Below are 20,858 nucleotides of genomic sequence, written 5' to 3'. Positions count from 1 at the left end.
GTGGGGACTTGGGAAGGATGTATCACCTGGTCAGGATTGCTAACAGAACATCGAGCGTCCTGCGCTGACTGGTACTTCATGCGCAGGTTCCCCTTCTGCACCCATGTACGGGATGCAGACATCACAGCCCGTTCACAGGTTAGTTTCCCTTCGCTGAAGACCATGGCGACCAATCAGGGACTGCGCTGCCAGTGGGCCCCAATGCACGCAAAGAAGGTACGGTTGCTGTATGCAGTTTAGTGTGGTGATTACGTTTCTGTGACGAAACTCTATTTTCTAAAGTGCCGGCCAATCAGCGCACGCAGAGCATCCCTGTCCGTTGCTTTGTGAAGAAATCGCATGTGCAGGCCAAATACGGTGTGGCAACGTGATTGGCCGGCTGCCGTGTTGGCTGCGTTGGGGGTTAGCTGGGGAGTTGCGGACAGGATGTACCTGGTACTTCTGGCCTACACAGAGCACGGGCGGGTTTCTCTGCTCGCGGTGGGAGGTGTCACATCTGGCTGAGCGAGAGGCCGGCCGGGAGGCGCCCATTGGTCGGGGAAGGGCGACTGCAACGGGCGAATGGCCATCGAGAGGGGTAGCAGAGGGGTAGGGCAGGAATGGAGAACGTCCTGTGCTGACTGACTACGACGATTCGAATGAGGTCCTTTTTTTTTTTTCCCTTCCCTTTTGCCGCCGGGCTCCTCACGAGATCGAGGGAGCTGAAGCCCATCACGCACTATTGATGTGATGGAAATTGTCGACCATGGCCCTTGGTGGTATTCGAGAGATGACTCTTGCACAACCCCTTTCGCTGCTCCCCGAGATGTAAGAACGCACAAGCACAAAAGGCCCCAAAAAAAAAAAAAGCAAAAACGAAAATAAAGAGGAAAATAAGGATCCAGGCACAGGCTGAATCAAAACCCACGTCTCTCTTTTTTTCTCTGTGCAACATTCCACAGAAAACGAGGATTTGCCTACTGGTCTGGGCTGTCGATATTACATATCTTTTTTACTTTTTTTTTTAAAAAAAAAAATGGTGTGTCCTTGTGGATTATTGTAGCTAGCTTTGATAACGTCTTTTTGTTTTTAGGCTTTGGCATTCCATCGCCTTCACAACTGAACCGGCCAAGACCGGTCGCAGGACGACCGCACGGTCGCATAATGGCCGGGCTTGGGCAAAGCTCAGCAGTTGGTTCCCACAGATCAATTTTTGCACGGGAACGCACAGTTTGCATTAGTGCTGCTGTCTGTTTGTACAGTTACAAACGCACATACGGAGTACATATACATATGCACGCTGTACTGTACATGGAGGTACCTCTGTAAGTATGAAGTTGCCGGGCCTAGCACCTCAAATACCTTGCTTGGACGTGGCCCTTTTTCCTTTTATGTTTGGTCAGTCGCTGCGCTGTGCCTTTTTCTTTTTTTTAAACAAGGGCTTTTCGCCATGCATGCAGCAACACTGTTCTCCAATATTAATATTTCTTCAAGAGCGTGGATCCTGACAACATTCCACGATGCGGTTATGCATCGAATATCCCAAGTTGGATGAGAACTTCTTACGGTCAACAATCCCTCCCGCACAAAGTCTACCCATGGCCCCAAATTCTCGTCTCTCTAGGTTATGCCTCTGGGGCCTGGGCAAGCGGCCGGGGCACCGAACAGGCCGAGGAGCCCGGTTCTGTGATACGGGCCAAGATGCTCAGGACTTTACCCTGGGCAGAAAATTTTTCCAGACCCCTATGCCATTCTATCTGTTCCTATTGACTGACTCCGCTCGCCGCCACTCTCGCTGGCGACGGTCCCTTTCTACTTCGAGCCCGAGGGCTTATCGGGAGATTACATCATACTATCAGTACAAAGTATATTCGCCTCCTCCTCCAGACCCCCTCTCCAAGAGTATGGTCTGGCCACTGGGAAGACTCACGATGCTTGGTCTATTCCGGAATCTACATTTCTAAGCATATGGAAATAGTGAATGAACATGGATGGAGTACGTCCAAAATATCCCGACCGGTGTTGAAGTGGACGGAGTTACGGTACATATATGGACGAGGCGCCCGAAGAATATACCCCGTACTGTATGTATGAATGTACGTACATGCATCCATGGAGTACATGATTGCGAGCTACTTCTCTCGGCTAAGAGTGAGACACTAACATGATTCCTCAAAAATCGTGGTGCATAATGTTGGCTTTTCTTTCGACCTTGAGTGGTCCTCGTGTAGGTAGTTTTTCAATGCGGTGATAGCGATGTAGATGTGCGGCAGCTCCTGCAGTTCCCTGTGTCAAAGATGTCATTCCACAACAAGCCGCTTTCGAAGACGTGCATCGGCCCGAGCCGTGTACAGAGGAGACAAATCTAGTAAGATAAGCCAATTTTATCTCAAGGCCAGACAGAAATCAAAAATAGGCATATTGACGAATCGGGGAAAGAGAGACAAGTACTCCGTAGCACTGTGGTTAACTCTCTGATTGACATTCGCACAAGCGGATGATCTCGATCGCACAGCGTATAAAGCAAGCACTACCGCCCGGTACGTGACTGTACGATGCATGAAATGTAACAGCGCTTCACCTAGAGCCGACTACACCTATGCGACCACGCCGCCAGAACCAGAGGAAATGACAAGACGGCTTTTGAGTTGGAGGGTTCGATCTAAAAAGTGAGCGAACCTTAAACCCCAGTTACATACCTATATTTTAAGTAAGATGGAGTAACTCCCACCTGGCACCAATTTTCTTTTCTTTTCTTGTTTGTTGCTTTTACGCCGAGAGAATCGATCAAAGCACTACGGAGGATTATCACGAGAAATTCGAGGTTTTCTCGGAGATGTTGAGCAGTGGCATGGGCGCTAAAGGTCAGATCTCAACGACCGGGAACATCGCTAGGATGTGTCTCATGACCTGGCTACGGAGTAGTTTTATGGAACTCCTTCTCTGGGCTCAACGGAATAAGACGAAATTTGAGCGGCAACCCAACGCCTGATGTAGTTCGCCACTTAGCCAGAAAAAGAAAATGGAATAGTTTTTGAACCAGGCGGTTTAAAACTCACAACCACAAATGCCCATCAATCGACGATCAGAGCGGGCGGTTAAGATCATCTTGCCACTTTTGCCTTCTGTCTTGAGGGCAGTTGCTACGCGAATGAGGGGCTGGGGCAAAAAGGCGTCAGTTAGCGTTTAAGCGCCCGGGTAGATGCTTGCGACGGGAAGTTTCCCTCGTTACGTTGGCCACGCATTCCGTAGCTGGTCGCAGGCGAGAGAGAGAGAGAGGAGTCGGCTCACCGCCATGTTCCGCTGAACGACGCCCGAATATACCCAAGTTAAGACAATGGCGGCTGAAGTCTGAGATGAGTCGTTGCGATGATGACGTCCTGGGTCTGCTGACTCCACGAACTCCTCGAGCCATTTAGTTACGGGTTACTTCGGGCGAACGTCCCGCATTACGAGCTACCAGGTAATTTTCTCTCGCTACCGTTGGATGTTTACTTTCGTTTCCTCACATCTTTTCTTGATGATGCGACCGTTGCAATCACCCGCGATTGCAGAAATACCTATTTATGCCTCCAGGCTTTGGCATTGGATGGTGTTTATGTGACATGAGATTATGTGATGATTGAGAGAGTGCCCGTCTTTTCCTTCTGGCCGAGTCACAGCATCGAACAGCCCTTTCTTTTCATTTTACTTAACGGCCTCCTTGATCGATCACCCAAGTCACACAGCGCACGGGGCGCTCGGATGGATGTCTGGCGACATTAGCCAAGCCAAACTTCAGCTGCACATCAAAGCTTGGATCACATGATTCTGCTGGGGGTCACATTGTGTTCCTTTCTCAATTTAGCTACATAAGTTCCGTCGTGTTCGCTCTTCCGAGCTGTCGGGCTCCTGGCTAATGCTGAGCGTCGCTGATTTCTCAGGCCGAAAGGAGAGAAAATTCCTGAGCGAGAATTCCAAGAAAGTCCAGCGTTCTTGAATGACGTCAAACGTTCGAGCCGTCACAATCCAACCCGTCAGCTGCTCCCATGCCCCGACAGGCATTAGACATGTCCTTGCTCCTGAGGCGGCTGTGATAGTGAGCTAGGACCACTTGTTCGCCGTGTGTGTGAGTGTGTACATGTCCTTTTCGCGGTATAAGTGCTAGATGTCCGCCCAGGCATGTCGCAGAGGGACAAGAATCGGCAGTACACATACTCTGTGCGAATTCCCATGCCGTCGTTCTTCAAGGACAAAAAAAATATGTAGTCTCATGTACGGAGCATGTCCTGTGAACCCGTTCGCCACCCTATGCTCCCCTTGCCACGACACTTACACATCGGGCGCACGATAGAAGGAGACAAGGAGGAGGAGTAGCAATACTCTGGAGGAGGGTGGGAGAATGAAAAGGCCCCTTGATTCGTGAACAAGCACCGGATATGGGAGCCCTGGGTCGACGACAGTCGCTCGATCCGGGGCGTCGGGTCGTCCAAGAGGCAGCCGCTGTCACAGTATCCCAGGCCACCCAGCCAATGACTTCTTGTCCTGAGCAGGTCAATGCGCATTCAACGAGCTCGCTGGATGATCACATCCTGGGGAAGATCATCATTTTACATCCATCAGGAGAAAAGCCCTGATTTGCGGCGTCCCCGTGAGCTGTTGAAGTTTTAGTCGGCGGTTCGGGGAACACCGTTCTTTCATTTTCCCTCTCGTTGGTGTGATGAGGCCCATGCAACAAGACCAGGATGGTATCGATAGGCCGAGCATTGTACTCCTCCGTAGTACGGAGCACTCCGCCTATATTCCATATGGACGCTGCCTTTGGTGTTCCACTCGGAGGAAGCAGGATAGAATTGAGAAGGCTGGGGATAGTTAGGTTGTTCCAAATTTGCGGTGTGCGGTATTTTTGTTCTACACGGTGTTGGGTTCCCAGCCATGTTGAAAAGCCGGGTTTCGACAACGTGCAGAGAAAAATTCACCCTGGTGGCCATGTTCATACTCTTGTCGAGAAGAATTGTGTTCCTGCTGAGAAACGCGGTGGAGCACGCACCGTGGGCTTGTATGTATGTCAATGTATGTCCAGCCGCCGATGACGGGCTTGACTACCCCGTAGTTAGCTGACGATCGAAGAGGTTCAAACTCCATAGATCGCTCCGTAACTACGTAATCAGCTCTCGAGTGTGTGTTTTCGGCCGATCTTTGGCTGGCTGTGGAGATTTTCGTCCTCGACCCTCAAAAGTGGGTCGAGCCATTATTGATAAGATAAGACGGCAAAGGAGAGAGCGGGGAAAATCGCCAGGGACCTTCCAATCGGGCTAGCCCCAAAAACCAGGTTGTCCGTGCTTTATTCAAAACAAACATTCGAAAGTGAATGCGACGTGATGGGACATTGAGATGGAAAAAAAGAATTTAGATAAAACAGAGAAGCCTATCTGTCACAATCTTTGGGCCCGTGTCGCTGTCCGGTATATTCATGGATGAGCTGATATTTCAAGTAGTTCATTAGACTCGGATGTGATTGCGAGACTACGACCCTTGCCTCCCAATCTATGTACTACTCAAGAAAAGGGCCCCCCATCGTAAGACTTTTAGAACGGGGATGGGGAGCCATTGTATCCCTTCGGAGGATTTGGCTAGAATAGATCCCACCGAATATTCCGGGGCAAGACGCATGGCCTACCCCTGATATGCGCGCAATGGCGCCTTTTTTTTTTTTTCCTCTCTCTTAAAACATGACAGGAAAAGCAGAGGGCTGAACCTTGTGGTCGATATCACACCCTCCCTTTTTTTTTTTTTTTTTTTTTTTTTCCGCCTTGTGCGGGTCCTGGTGAAAGAGGGATGCTATCAGGTTACATTCTAGAACCCTGTCAGGCCTGGTGTCAATTGGGCCGGGACCTGCGTGGATGGATGGCAGGGATGAAAGGATTAGCATTTTCTCTATCGAAGTGTTGCTCCGAGGCTCGGCGCTGGAGGCTGGGGTGCCTCTTTTCCTTCATTCTCGCCGCTGGGCTTGACCGGCCCCCGGGGGGGGGGGGGTTTTAGCAGCGACAACCAAAGACCTAGAGGAAGCGGTGTAAGGGTAGCATGGCCCGGCTAGAGGTTGAATAGAGGAGCGAGGGTGACGAGACGCTGGTGCGTAATATAGAAAAGGATAGTCTGCTAGGGAAGAGGAAGATGAGAAAAATTTGAAGCTAGGAGGACGAGGTCGGTATTTATGTAAATTCGTCTGGTTCATCGTTTGAACACGTAGATCCTCAATGGCCAGAGGAGAGGAGACAAACGACGGGCGGCAATGCAGCGATGCTGAGATCGGAATGCAGTGCTGGGCGATTCCAACGCTAGGAATGGAGCGTTAGGGCCACGCTGAGGATCAATGAGGGATATAACATGTCAGGCACATAACTGGCTGTTCTCGGGGAAAAAGGAGCTAAGTAGGTCCCAACATCCTCAATCTGTCAGGTTAAGCTGCGTCTTGCAAATGAGAGATTTTTGGGGGTTTGGGAGGTCGTCGCGGGGCAACTTCGTGGTGCGGGTGTCTGACGATGACGGAAACGTGCCGCAACGGGGACTGGGGCACCGACACCTAGAGTGCTACAATTGCTGCTAATTATGTGTATTTTCGCAAAATTAAGAGCTAATTTTATAAATAGTAATAGCGGGGTTGATTGTTAATTGATTGTTAAGAATATGCCTCGAGAGTCAACTGGGGTGATAAATTAAGAACGGATAACCAAGAGGTCAGGAGAGAGATGCACGCATTTAACCCACTTAATGGCTAATAATTGCCCACAATTGCTGCTAATTAAAGCAACTTAACCTGCAATCCGAGCCAGGTTAGCCTGAATTGCAAGAGCGGGATTCATCATGCAAAGCTAAGTGTGTTAAGGCATCAAAGTTAGAGTTGCGGACCGGGAAGGGCCAGAACGAGGGAGGGCCGCCCCACACCGATCACCTGCATGTGGCTCGAGCTAAAGTGACAAATCAGGCAGCGGGGGCCATGTCTTGGCGGCGCGGCGCGAGGCGCTGAGTGGCTGGCGGTTTTGATGAGGGAAACCCACGCCGGGGCCAATCAGGGCGGCCGCCCGCTGAGGCCTTGGCGGGTGAGCGAAATCTCTTGCCCCGGCGTGACCGGCACGTCGAGTGACTCGCACGCGAAATTCGAGCGAGAGCGCGAGCTTGACCACCGCGGCTAACGATTTTGCTGGACTATTGAAGCTAGCCCGTCGTGAAAGCGTCGAGGAAAGTGCCGGACGGGGAATCACTGTGCCGATCACGTCGGATGGGCTCCTCAGCGACCACCCTAGAGGTCTTGGCAGCGCCAAGTGATGAACTTCACCCCATTCCTCACGACCTCCTGCGTACATCTATTCTGTCTTACGAGAGACTGCAGACGCATGCTGCTGCAGGCACGGACAAAGAGGCATGGGCCTAACCTCTCTGTGCTGTCCGATATCCTCCGCGGACTTCTGAGGGTAGAAGCATCCGGCTCTACCTTGAATTGAAGTGGCAGGCTCACCATCCAAACTACAACTTAGCTTTCATGAGATGAATCGTGTGATGCGCCAAAAATAACGGGTGGTTAAATCTGCCCAAGGTGTTTTCCTCGCGAGATCGAGTGGCCGGCCGTGGATCATTCTCACGTTAGCCGTTCTTGATTGACGGATTAAATTTACCACAAGGAGGATGGTCTCTTGGCTGAGAGCGAGAGTCAAGACCTCAGCGGTTAAAAAGTCGGGCAGGGATTGGACAGGCTTGTTTTCTTAGCTGCATGCCACTAAAACTTCCCTGCAGCCTATCCGGAGCTCACCCACACCTCCCTCTTGCGTTCCCTCAATCCCTGCACCACCCTATCACGCCGTCTCTCTCTCTCTTTCTCAGAGAGCGGCTTGCAAAAATAGGGACTATGGAATCCTCCGCCATAGGTCCGTTGCCTGCAGGGATCATTTCCCCCCCAAGGTGACATCCGGCGAAAACGATTCGCTATCCGGCCTTCCCTGTCCTCGATCTGTCCATACACACACCCCGCTTCGGATAAGCTGCATGGGTTCGTCCCATGGGCAAAGAGTTGGCTTTTGAAAGGCTACCATACATACATATGTATGTACCTCTGTGCGGAACTTTCAACTGTCTTGCCCTTATTCTTTAAACGCGCAGGCAAAAATAGAAACAGAGCTATCGACGCTACTTGCCGATCTGACTGTGTCCTTAACTTCTTAAAGCTCAAGCATCGCCATTGCATCCAAAAAAGATGTCAGATCTCTGATGAACGTGGGTGGCCTCTTCATTCCTTGACTGTCTTTTACTCCTTCACTCCCTTGTCAACCAATACAAGGACCTGCTGGTCGGGTGTTTGTGTATTTGCTGCTGCCGCCACGTTGCTCTCCTTTCGCGCACTGGTGAACATCTCACGATCTCGACTACCAAGTCTCGGCTCTTTCGAACTATACCGCCATTGACTGGCTCTTGGAAATCTTCACTGCTGCGCGGCCCTCTTGTATATCGAAACCGGGAAAAATAAAACGAACGGCAATCCTCTAACCCCCTATCTCAGCAGCAACAATGTCGTATCCTCCCCTTGCTCCGTCTACCCAGGCTCCCACGCCTCCACCTTCAATAACGGCTGCCTCCGCTGATAAGTCAAAACCCAAAACGACGAGAAAGGGACGCAAACCTTCCTCAAGAATATCAGACAAGACAAGTTCACAAGATACTCCAATTAAAAAAGGAGAAAGGCTACACAAGAGGTCTCGGTCCGGTAAGCCTCAACAAACCAACAAAAAAACTTAGTAAAGGTGGCTAGAAGACTTATGTACCTCCCAATTAGGATGTTTCACCTGCCGTCTTCGAAGAAAGAAGTGTGACGAAGGTAAACCGGTATGCAAGGCCTGCCGAAACCTGAAACTGAAATGTGAATATAAACGGCCAATGTGGTGGGGGAACAACGACCAGCGCAGGAACCACAAGGAATTAATCAAGGAGCTCATCAAAAACACCAAGCTAAATGAGCGGGGAATTTCTTCGGCCGCTCGTTCATCAGCAGCTTGCACATACACTCCGCCAGCCCTGTCGCATTCAGCTCCCACCCCGGAGACCTTCATCGATGGAATGGTTCAGACTCGCGATCCTTCCCTAGAGCCACAGTACCCATTTGAACATGAATTCAGTCAATGTCACCCGCAAGACCCCCTCGATTCTCTCACTTCTCAACTTCAAAACCCACTCTTCGAATCCGCCCCATTCTGGACCGCCGCGCCATACGAGATCGACATCAAAACCGAAAATGAGGTGTATGTGAACGATATTCCAACTCGGAGAGAATCCACCACGTCCACATTCAGCATGTTCCAGCCTACATTACCGCATTCCATGTTACCTCCTCTCTCTGACGATAAATGGTCGGAAGAAGAGTTCTTAGAGGGCCATTCAGACCCTTTCTATAGCGGGCTTTCTGACCATAGTCCTTTCCAGTTCACCCATGCTCCAGTTCACATTTCCACCATTCACGTCGAGGATCGGGACCGTCCACTACTGGATCATTTCTTCGAGAAAGTCGTGCGTCTAATCTTTCCGATCCTGGAAGCGAAGCGCCCAGGCGCAGTACGGTCGGAGGTCATACTACCCGCGATAGAATCAAACAAGTGCTATCTCCACTGCTGCCTGAGCAGTACTGGCGTCCACTTGAAAGCGACGCAGCAATTAAGCAGCGAGTCGATCGACAATGAAATTTTGAGACACCGTTATCAGACTGTCTCAGAGCTCTGTAAGGCACTGAACGAAGATACTAACCACAGTGATATCCTCGAAGCGACGCTTGCAATGATCTTCTTCCAGTGCGCTGTTGGCCGACCAGACGATTCGCTCCCCGATATTCCCTGGCACCAGCACTTCCAAGCAGCGACGAGCCTTGTTCACAAACTCGACCTTTCTCGTCGGCTAATCGAAGCGGACCAAGTCAATGTACATCCGCCATTCAACATGAGCCTTTCTGCTTGGATCGATATCCTAGGTTCCACAATGCTCGGTCAGATGCCACAGTTTGCACATACCTATCGAACAAAGCTCTTCAACGGTTCTAGTTCGGGACTCTGCGACCTAATGGGATGCGAAGATCGAATCATGTACCTAATTGCCGAAATCTCATGCCTCGACGCTCTCAAAAACGAAGGACGAATCGACCACCTTGGACTTTGTGGCCATATAACCACTCTCGCCAAGCAACTCGACCAGGCGGAGCCTCCAGCAGAATCGATCGCCGACCCATGCGCCGACGGAACGTTCCAGCCCCGCCAGCTTGTGAAGAATATGACGGCACTTTTCTGCGTTGCTGCACGGATATACCTCTGCAGCCTTGTCCCTGGATTCCAACGCACCCAGCCCAGCACCCTCAACCTCATCGCTCGCGCGGGTGAGCTCCTTGAATTAATCCCCGGCGGACCAGGTGGCTTTGACCGCTCGCTCGTCTGGCCATTACTTATCTGTGGATCATACTCCGTGCCGAACAGCCCCTTCCGCTCCGTGCTCGCCAGACGCATGGAGCAGCTCGGTGAACAGGCTGAGTTTGGAAGTTTCGGCCGTATGGCGCGTTTGCTGCAGGAGGTGTGGCGCGCTGCGGATGGAGTCGTTGAGGATTCGCAACTTAACGATGCGAGTCAGAATGACGTAGTCGCGATCAAGACTGAGGATGGACAATACCAGCAGCAGTCTCCAGAGCACATACCCATGGAATCTATCAACGGCCAGAATACTGTCCATTGGCGGGATGTCATGCAAAAGAATGGATGGGACTTTTTGTTGATATGATTGGACATTAGTGGGAAGCAAGAAGATGACTAAATTAATGAGAATTCGGCCCTGGGAGCGTCACTTACCATAACGGCGGTACCGACGGAACGAGCATCATGGAATTAAACTGCGAAAAGGCCACAATTCCTTCTTTCATCCTAAGCCTTCATCTCTTGGGGCTTGAACTAAATTAGCCATTGTAAGTTTCCATCATTGATCCCTTTTCCCCTTCTTTTTTGGTACCTCCAGCTTTTCCGTCTCACACATGTACCGCGCACTGACCGATCAATGTTAAGGGACATTCTTCAAAAGAGGTTCACCTCCGTTTTAACTCTTCCTCCATTCGTTTTATCTGTATTATGATACGCGACCCAAGTTGACCTCGGGGGCGTTTTTCATTCTTTTGAGAGAACGCTGCCATTATTATGGAATTTCTCTCTGCCCATAATATTTATTTTTTACCCAACATCCCGACCACTTACCCTTCTTCCTTTTTCCCCGTTCATCATGATCTTCCTTCCTCCTGCCTTTCCTCGTTTCAGCTTTTTTTTTAAAATTTCCTTTTTATGCAAAAAAGACACCAGAGCATTCAGCATAGTTGCAAGGAACTCGGATTTTTGTATGCATATCAGGGCATTCATCTTTCATATATTCCCTTTTATACCCCCATTTTCAGAGTCCTTCCCCATTTTGTCTTTTCTTTCCTTTCTTTTCTTCTTCGGTGGGATATTTATTCGTGTTCTTCTTCGCTTTTCTTCTAACACCACCCTTGGTACGGAGTATTTCTCCCCTCTACTTTTCGGGGGGATGGATCTTGGAGTTTTGGAGGATACTGCATCTTTGGGTTTGCTTGTTGATGCTTGACTGCTCATCCGTCATTCTTGGTTTTTCCATACGGATGGTGCTTTGAGAGAAAGCGATGGAAATGGAAATTCCCTTTTATTGAATTTGAGATTCGGGATTGTGGATGGATGCAGTTATGAGGATATGTCATGTAGGTAGTCTGCGGTATGTAGCTTTCAAACTAGAACGTGAGATGTATGATTGAGTGAATATTCGCAGCTGTCCTGTGCGCAAGTTGGTTGAAATTTTGGCTGGACTTTGCAGGGGTCATTCCTTGTTTGCCTTGTTTGGAGGCTGACCCGTTAGGTTCATGCATCATCGCGGAACCCAAAGCCCGAAACAACTCGATGCTATTGATCCCGATTAGTTTGACATTTACCTGAATTTCTGACTTCTTTGCGGCGCAGTCACAGGCTGGCGGAGTTTTCTCCTCCCTCCTGAACCAGTTACAGGGGTACGCCTTATTTCAGGAGACATCAGAACAAGAATCAAGCTTCTGAATGACTTAACCTCTCCATGAACCTTGACTCATGACATCTAGCACGGGCAGATTTAGAGAAAGAAAAATGCAGGTTGAAAACCATGTCCGTGACCAGTGTGCTTCAACGAAGCCCGTGATGTCTTGCCCTGACTGGGCCACCTCCGGCCGCCCGGAGCACTTAACCGGGGCTCAGCCGGATTAAGGTCTTGACATATCCTCTTTGAATTTGTGTGACCAAGCGTCTGATTGTATGACATTGTCGATCCATTATTGTCGATCTTGCCCGAAATGAATGCCCCAGCCGGTGCTTTGTGATTTGGAGAAAGGCTGTCGATAATATCATCCGGACTTTTGGGACAATTCCTGATTTCTAAAAATGTTGGAATGGCTGTGGTTTAGGGATATGACTCTCTCGAATTAGTTATACTGGAGGCTGGACTCGGCGTTGGCGAGAGCAAACTTGCGATTCTTCGCCGATACTACAACCATCTTACCTGGAGATTGACTTGCTCATCACTGCCGGGAGCAGTGCAGCCGGATAAAGGTTGTTTGGCACTCCACCCACGGCGTTCCAGCAGCATACCGAGTTATTACTTCCCTACAACAACCCAAAACGACCTGCCTATCCTGATCTATATAATACTCGGCTCGCAGACCGGACGCTATGAATACAAATCTTCTTTCAGACCGGATCGAAACCGTGGCATAGAGCTACCTTGTCGTCTATAGCAGTGCCAATGTCTACTTTTGGAACCGGGATCTCTTCCGTAAATTCCAGAAGTGGACTTCCTGGTTTTCCAGGTATGCATCCGTGGCTTGCAAATTCCCAGAGAACCCATCATGCCCGTGGGAGATTCGGCCTTCCAAGGGCAGTTGCTCTACCACCTATCCGATGGGTTTCTGTTTTCCCCTACCCAAATTTAGGGGGTGGAGATATGATTTGGTGTAAGGAAAAGTTAATGCCTGTCCGATTTTGTAGATGATACCAGTTCCCGATGATTGTTAATATAGCAGAACAAGCACAAGAGCGAACTAGATAACCCAGTCCACCTCGAGGTTAAACTGCGGTGTTTATAAGTGAATTCCCAAGTTCTCTGTATACAAACTCTTATCCTGAAGACCCCTGGCCTAATACCAATCCCGATTGGCATGAACCGCGTAGTTACACAGCGAGACGAAAGCAGTGACCGGTATTCATTAAGTTGTGGTGGAACTCTATTCAGACAGGGAGAATCGTTGATGTAGAGACGCGGAACTGGAATAAGGAGGACAGACAGAAGAAAAAGCTGAAAATTGAAAAAAATGCATTAGAAAGGCGAAAACGAGGAAGGGTCCGATCAATTATACTCCTGTTCCAGCCTTCTCAATGTTTTCGTATACATCTCCAAAACAATATGACTGAAAACATCAAAAACCCCCCAATTAATGGAAAAAACTACACACCAGGTAAATATAACAGCGTAAAAGGGAGAAGCTCAACCTTGCAATATTATCACAGAAAGTATAATAGTATAAAAGGTTAATATGGAGAATGGGTAAATGTCGAAGTTCACGTTTGTCAATCGACTTTACCACCTCCACTGCCTCCACCAAGGAGGCCTTCTTTTCCGTCAAGGTGAAAGAATCCTCCAGAGCTACCGCCAACACTGCCTAACAAGCCGCCTGCGGATCTACCTCTTCGAAGTTTGCCTCTAGCAATAAAAGACGAGACGAAAAGAACAGCGACGAATAATAAAAACGTGATGATTGGATGAGCGAAGGTAAATGTACGGATAGAAAAGAAAAGACCCTCAAAAGTACCGACGGTGGACTTGGATTTAAGTTTGCTCGGGTTTGAAACGACGTGTGTGATGGTTTCCAAAATGGAGGTCCGGCTGGGGACGATAAAGCCTCCGTTAGGAGTCGTGTCCCAGTATCGGCGGTTCTATTAAGGTGAGAGCAGGGTTAGCACCCATTCTATCACCGTCGACTGGGACCTTAAAAGCAATATGTAGGATATAAACATACCTCTTCATCGTTAATAATGACACGCTCTCCATTCCGCACATCGATGCCATATGTCGTTCTGATCCATCTATCCCAGAAAATACCATCAACCCAGGCGAAAGCAACTTGCTTCTTATCGTCTTCTTTGATCGTAATGCGTGTATTCTTAGCGGCTCTCAAAGCTCTCTGGTCATCTCGGTCATCAGCTTCTTCAATCCGTAGCTCTTTTGCATCGCGAAGTTCTTGACGCTCCAGTTGGAATAGTTTTGTCTGCTTTTCCATCCATTCTAGTGCTGCGTTCTTCAATTCCCGTTTATCTTGTATGAATTCATCGGATCGCTGTCTATTGAGAATGCCGAGGACGACGTATTTTCGTTCCATGATTTCTTTAGCATTAGATGCCGTCATTTCTGGGACAATTGGTAGCCACACTTTCTGCATCCATGCGAGGACCTGACGGAAGTCTCTCATATCCTTAGGTGCAAGCGCAGTGTAGTAACTTGGTCTACCATCTCTCGACACAAGGAGCCTGGGCCATGTTGATATTTTAAATCTCTCGGCAAGGATAGTACTGTTGGTCTTGACAAGACGGGCACGCCCGACGAGGCTAAGGGTTAAACGGTCCAACGCAGCGAAGTCTTCGGACGTAGTGGCGTGGTCAAAGAAATATAAGAAAATAACTTCTTCAGTTTCTTCCATCTTTTTGAACGCCGTAGCGTCCACGTATTGGACGCCCGAGCCGACGACGTCAACGGCTTTCCTCGCGTAATTCACCAAGTCACCGAGACCCCGAAGGCCTTCATACTCAACGCGCTCGCCTCCCCGGAAGAAGTACATCGTCGGATAGACATTGACACGGGCATCTTTGCAGAGTCTTTTCTCCACCTCACAATTTACCTCGCCTATATTAAGCTTGCCTTTCAAATCCTTGGCCATCTGGCTCCAGATAGGGGCAAGGGCCTGGCAATGAACGCACCATGGAGCATAGAATTTCACAAACCATGGGTCTCTCGTTGTGGTAACAAGTTTTTGGAAGCTCTCGGCTGTTAAAGGAACCGACATTCCCTGCGGGTTGGGAGCAGGTTGTTTCCTCTCGGGGAGGGCAGGCGCAGCAGGTTTTACAGAATCATCTGACTTCTGGGAAGTGGCAGACGTTGAGCTTCCAGCGTTTATGTCGGGTTCACCAATTATAGCGTCCTCCTTGTCCTTTGGTTGCTCGGGAACGATCTTGGCACCAGGTTCCGGAAGTTTCATTTCACCTCTAGGCCGCGAGCCAGGCTTAATGGATTCCAACCATTTTTCGACAAAGCGGCTCAGGCCTTCCATATTCCTCTCACCATTATATTTCTCGACCAGCTTGCCATCATGATACAGTGCAAAAGTCGGCCATTCCTTGACTTCCAACTCCTGACACTTGTCACCATTTACAACGCAATCCATCTCCGCAAAGTGAAAGTCGTAATAACCCTGGAAGGAATTAAGGGAGGACTCGGGATTGGGCACTTGTTTCGAAGTTGAAGATTTCAATGGATTCGATGTCTGCCAGAAGTGAGTATTTGAGGACTAACCATTAAGGACAGCACGCACATAGTAAAATTCATAAAGAGTCTGCCATGCGGGCCTGACAGCCTTGCAAAAATGACAGTAAGGAGAGTAGAATTTGACAAACCTAATAGGAAAAGGACACCATCAGCAACACTAGATTAGCTCAAGTTCGAGGATACATACCAATATCCATCCTTGATAGTCTCATCGAAACCGGCAGCATCTACTTCCTTCATAGGCGGTACCCGCACATCGTGAAATATTGTCGTTCTATCTGAAGCATCATTCTCAAGTTTGGCGTCCGCACTTTTCTCCAGGCCGTGTGATGCAGCAAACACTGGCTGGAAGACAGCCGCAAGGAGGGAGAAGGCCAAAAAGCTGGCCTTCATATTGAAGAAAGATTCAATGGCCTATCAGGCCAAGGCCAGCTCAAACTCCAGCTCTGAGTGTGAAGTTCGTCCGATTGAAGAAGTTGGAAAGCTGGACTTGGGGTCGGGGAACCGGAAACGCAAGCAATGAATTCCGGACTTTCGTGGGCACCGCGTACGTGGGAAAAGAGAGGATAGACAGGACCTGCTAAGCAACGCCAAACAGACTTCTGTTCTGCCGCGCGGTGGATAGAACGAAGGTTGTTTTGCTTTCAACTGCTTCCCCTTGAACTGAACGATCAACGTTTCGCTTTTGAGATCTAGGCTCGGATCCCGAATTAATCCTGTTCCGAGACTCGTGGCCCTCGATTACGTAACCGACCTTCCGCTGGCCAATAACTACACACACAGACATCGGTCATTGTCGACGACGGAGAGGCCTGAAACCCGCAGCACGGCGAGCCATTGATTTGATCCAGGGCTGCCTGTTTTATCCAGATTACAATCATGAGGGCGACACTAAGATTGCTGGCAAATGTTAAGCCGGGCAGATACCTAGAGCCGTTCGCGCCCACCGGTCTCACCGGCCTTAACACGCACCCCAGTCCCCGACCAACTCTCATCTACCTGTACCAAACGACTCTAGACAAGCTCAAGACTATTCCTGAATCGTCCGTATATCGTCAATCGACAGAAGCGCTTACACGCCACCGGTTAAACGTCGTCCAGTCGGTGAAACCCCCCGGTTTCGATTCTTGGCTTCAGAGAGTTAAAGCGGCTGTTGCGGAGAATCCGGAGGCCTATAAAACTGCTTTAAGACCAGACGGCTCCTACGCTGCATACGAACAAAAGGAGAAGCCAAAGGAGGAGAAAGACTGGTCCGGAGAACCGTTCAACCCTCAATTGGAGGGCGCATATCTTAACGAGCAAGAGATGGAGGCCCGGGTTAAGGAAGCCCAGGAAGAAGCAAATAAGCAATTGGAGCCTAAATTGTCATGGGAACCAGAACCAGCTCTTGAAGCAGCGCAGTATGTTTGGATTTAAAGTTCTTTCCCGCTGAATGTAATGAATGCGGCTAATCCAAGCAGGATCTCCGAAATCGAGCAGCAAATTGGCAGTGGCCTAATCGAGGAGGTTATTCAAACCGCGCAAGCCGAGTTAGGGTTGGTCGATGAAATGGTCAAGCACAGAGTGTAAGTGAATGCCAATGTTGGCCAAAAAATCCTCCAGATGCTGACAGTATTTAGTTGGGAGGAGCTCGAAGAGAAACCTAAGCCGGGACAATGGACCTATTTTGAACGAGGAACCTCCCAAGAGTCCTAGAGGGTTTACAGTGCGGTGTTAGGAGCAGCGGCAGACTGGGCTGGTAGATGAACGGCTTGTCTGCTTTTATAGGATTATCACATGTGCCCTGTCGTAATCGGCACATTTGGATGCTATGTACATTATATCATATTGAATCTTTGGTGCCCCATACAAATCGAAGACTGTACTAGCGGTTGTCAAAGTCTGATTTCTTATACTTGGTTCTGGCATCGACCGATTGGCAACGTGTCGGTGGCCTGTCTTCAAAGACACATATGTATATTTATGCAGCCTCCTAGCCAAATCAATCACAGCTCAAACATAAATTCAATTCTATTTAAGGGCTGGAATGTTTGATCAAACTGTGCATCTGCAATCAGGCGATAAGGGTGCGTCTTGGTGCCAGATATGACGCTTAACCTAGTTTGGACAGCTGGGCGGAACATCAAGAAATTGAGTGCGCAAGTCTCCTTGTGTGGACAAGTTGCATTGTTGATGAGAGGCAACAACTTCAGACCAACATCAATTACCATTCTATACTTATATCTCCTTTCCTTGATCATCCACAGGGCATAGTCAAGCCAACTAACAAGCCGCAATTCTTCCTCGGAATAAAGGAGTGCCATTGTTCCTGCGGCTGAGCCGCCGCACGCTTCATCCACTCAATCCCCAGTGAGGTCGGCCACTATGCGATTCGACGTCAAGGTGAGCTTAATTCCGGTAACCAGCCTCGAAATGAATTTGTAGTGACTTGAAATTTAGAGACAACTCTTCGCCCGATCGAATCGGGTCAAGGGAATCGACTTCCATCCTACAGAGCCATGGGTAAGTCAGGGTACCTCCGGGGTTGTAGATACTAGTTCTAACAACCAGGGCAGATATTAACCACTTTATACAGCGGTATGCTGCATATAAAACGAATCACTCTCCGCTAATGCGATACTGACACCTTCGACAGGCCATGTTTACATCTGGTCGTATGAGACACAGGTAGGCGCTTTGTCTGGGCTCGCGGATTCTGGTTGTTAATATCGCTTCTAGTCCATCGTCAAAACATTCGAACTTACAGATGTCCCCGTGCGAGCCGGGCGCTTCATTGCGAGAAAGAATTGGATCGTCTGCGGTTCCGATGATTTTCAATTACGCGTCTACAATTATAACACTTCCGAGAAAATAATCTCGTTCGAGGCTCACCCCGATTATATTCGATCCATCGCAGTACACCCCACCCATCCATTCGTATTAACCGCTTCCGATGATATGACTGTCAGACTTTGGGATTGGGATAAAGCATGGAAATGTGTGCAGGTATTCGAAGGACATAGCCACTACGTTATGGGTTTGGCTATTAACCCGAAGGATTCGAACACATTTGCCTCGGCGTGCCTGGATCGAACGGTCAAGATATGGAGTCTGGGTTCACCGCACCCCAACCTCACACTTGAAGCTCATGAAGCAAAGGGTGTCAATCACGTTGAATATTACCCACACGCTGACAAGCCATATCTCTTGACTACTTCCGACGATAGGACCGTGAAAGTGTGGGATTATACTACCAAGGCATTGATCGCAACATTAGAAGGCCATACCAGCAACGTCTCTTTCGCCTGTTACCACCCTGAACTCCCAATTATCATATCCGGTTCGGAAGATGGAACTATTAAGATTTGGAACGCTAATACATATAGACTGGAGCAATCTTTAAGCTATGGCTTGGAAAGAGCGTGGTGTGTGAGCTATCAGCGAGGAAAACAGGGAATTGCGATGGGCTTTGACGATGGTGCTGTGGTCGTGAAAATGGGCAGAGAGGAGCCAGCCGTGTCAATGGACGGATCCGGAAAGATTGTTTGGGCACGCCATAATGAGGTGGTCTCTACAGTTATAAAGGGCGGCGATGCGACTCTCAAAGACGGAGCTCCACTTACACTGCCGGTCAAAGAGCTTGGTTCTTGTGAAGTGTATCCCCAAAGCTTGATGCACTCACCGAACGGGAGATTTGTATCTGTCTGTGGTGACGGCGAGTATATCATCTACACTGCTCTTGCATGGAGAAACAAGGCATTTGGTCAGGCACTTGACTTTGCATGGGGTTCTAAAGACAATAGCAACGACTATGCAATCAGGGAGTCTCAAACCAGTGTGAAGATATTCCGCAATTTCAAGGAGAAGAGCGGAGGCCTTGATGTTGGATTCCAAGCAGAAGGCCTCTGCAGTGGTGTTTTGCTTGGAGTTAAAGGACAAGGTGGAATTGGCATGTTTGACTGGGAATCTGGCGGCCTTGTCAGAAGAATCGAGGTTGACCCCAAAGCAGTATGTGTCTCCGCCTTCCATCCCTAAAGACACTTTTTTTCTCACTACTATACAGGTATATTGGTCGGAGTCCGGAGAGCTAGTTACCCTTGCTTGTGACGATACCTTCTACGTTCTACGGTTTTCACGGGAAAACTATATAGCTGCTGTGAATGCCGGGGAAGTTGATGAAGATGGCGTGGAAGCAGCCTTTGAGATCGTTACCGATATCAACGACACTGTTCGCACTGGAGAGTGGGTTGGAGACTGCTTTATTTATACCAACTCAACCAATCGATTGAACTATCTTGTTGGTGATCAAACGTACACAATTTCCCACTTCGACCAGCCAATGTATCTCCTAGGCTATCTTCCTCGAGATGGAAGAATATACCTCGCCGACAAGGATCTGACCGCTGTTTCATTTTCACTCTCCCTTGCGGTTGTTGAATACCAGACGTTGGTTCTCCGTGGTGACATGGAATCCGCAAGTGAACTTTTGCCCGATATTCCCCAAGATCAAATGAATAAGATCGCTCGATTTTTAGAAGGCCAAGGATACAAAGACCTCGCCCTTGATGTCGCCACTGATCAAGAACACCGTTTTGAACTCTCCCTTAGCTTAGGAAAACTTGCTATCGCTCTCGAAATTGCCCGTGAAGCAGACGTCGAGCACCGATGGAAGACTGTCGGTGATGCCGCTATGAATGCCTGGGATCTTTCTCTTGCCGAAGAATGCTTCACTCACGCCAAGGATCTAGGCTCCTTGCTTCTTCTCCACTCCTCTAGCTGCAACACCGATGGCCTCCGTAATCTAGCAGAGCGAGCTAAAGAATCAGGTGCTCATAACGTTGTCTTCTCTGCGCTCTGGCAACTCGGCGACATGGATGGCTGTATAGATTTACTTGTCCAAACCAACCGCGTTACAGAGGCCGTCCTTCTCTCTCAGACTTATAAACCAAGTCGAACACCAGATTTAGTGCTGCGCTGGAAGGAGAGTCTCGAGAAGAATGGCAAGGGCAAAGTTGCTAGGACTCTCGGTGTCCCCCCTGGTGTAGATGGCGCGGATGAGGAGTTGTTTCCGGAGTGGGATGAGTATCTGAAACTTGAATGTGGTGCGGAGGACCTGATTGATGTTAATGGTGATGATAATGACACTGGTGACGCTGGTGACGATGGGGAAGCAGAAACGCCGGCTTACGAAGACGCTGAAGAGGCTTGATGACGCAAGGCCCCCGGTTGTAAATGATCCTTCGATTTTATTATCCCCGTTACTTCATTTTAACTGAACTTGAGGATTA

General features: G+C 49.2%; 6 protein-coding genes across 6 annotated transcripts; 5 read left to right on the top strand and 1 right to left on the bottom strand.

Moving 5' to 3' along the window:
• Positions 1–4,703: 4,703 nt before the first annotated feature.
• On the top strand, positions 4,704–5,051 carry D8B26_004244 (uncharacterized protein; the record flags this gene model as incomplete). Its single annotated transcript, XM_066124428.1, has 1 exon — positions 4,704–5,051. One exon carries the CDS (start codon positions 4,704–4,706, stop codon positions 5,049–5,051), a length of 348 nt encoding a protein of 115 aa, XP_065980509.1.
• Positions 5,052–8,404: 3,353 nt separating this feature from the next.
• Positions 8,405–10,906, top strand: D8B26_004243 (uncharacterized protein). The gene is made up of 2 exons (XM_003065057.2): positions 8,405–8,713; positions 8,783–10,906. The coding sequence occupies exons 1-2, from the start codon at positions 8,518–8,520 to the stop codon at positions 10,756–10,758; spliced, it is 2,172 nt and encodes a 723-aa protein (XP_003065103.2). The 5' UTR covers positions 8,405–8,517; the 3' UTR covers positions 10,759–10,906.
• A 217-nt stretch (positions 10,907–11,123) lies between these two features.
• Positions 11,124–11,805, top strand: D8B26_004242 (uncharacterized protein). Its single transcript, XM_066124427.1, has one exon. The coding sequence runs from the start codon at positions 11,248–11,250 to the stop codon at positions 11,602–11,604; it is 357 nt and encodes a 118-aa protein (XP_065980508.1). The 5' UTR covers positions 11,124–11,247; the 3' UTR covers positions 11,605–11,805.
• Positions 11,806–13,239: 1,434 nt separating this feature from the next.
• Positions 13,240–16,208, bottom strand: D8B26_004240 (uncharacterized protein). Its single transcript, XM_003065056.2, has 4 exons — positions 15,779–16,208; positions 15,638–15,719; positions 14,072–15,589; positions 13,240–13,988 (listed from the first exon to the last, which is right to left on the bottom strand). The coding sequence occupies exons 1-4, from the start codon at positions 15,982–15,984 to the stop codon at positions 13,623–13,625; spliced, it is 2,172 nt and encodes a 723-aa protein (XP_003065102.1). The 5' UTR covers positions 15,985–16,208; the 3' UTR covers positions 13,240–13,622.
• Positions 16,209–16,388: 180 nt separating this feature from the next.
• On the top strand, positions 16,389–17,582 carry D8B26_004239 (uncharacterized protein). Its single transcript, XM_003065055.2, has 3 exons — positions 16,389–16,991; positions 17,052–17,156; positions 17,211–17,582. The coding sequence occupies exons 1-3, from the start codon at positions 16,471–16,473 to the stop codon at positions 17,284–17,286; spliced, it is 702 nt and encodes a 233-aa protein (XP_003065101.1). The 5' UTR covers positions 16,389–16,470; the 3' UTR covers positions 17,287–17,582.
• Positions 17,583–17,763: 181 nt separating this feature from the next.
• On the top strand, positions 17,764–20,856 carry D8B26_004238 (uncharacterized protein). The gene is made up of 6 exons (XM_003065054.2): positions 17,764–17,973; positions 18,031–18,093; positions 18,147–18,168; positions 18,227–18,258; positions 18,310–19,578; positions 19,634–20,856. Exons 1-6 carry the CDS (start codon positions 17,956–17,958, stop codon positions 20,777–20,779), a joined length of 2,550 nt encoding a protein of 849 aa, XP_003065100.2. The 5' UTR covers positions 17,764–17,955; the 3' UTR covers positions 20,780–20,856.
• Positions 20,857–20,858: the final 2 nt, after the last annotated feature.

Source organism: Coccidioides posadasii, chromosome 2, assembly GCF_018416015.2.
Source record: "Coccidioides posadasii str. Silveira chromosome 2, complete sequence".
NCBI lineage: Eukaryota > Fungi > Ascomycota > Eurotiomycetes > Onygenales > Onygenaceae > Coccidioides > Coccidioides posadasii.
This window is presented reverse-complemented; position numbering and strand designations above follow the sequence as displayed.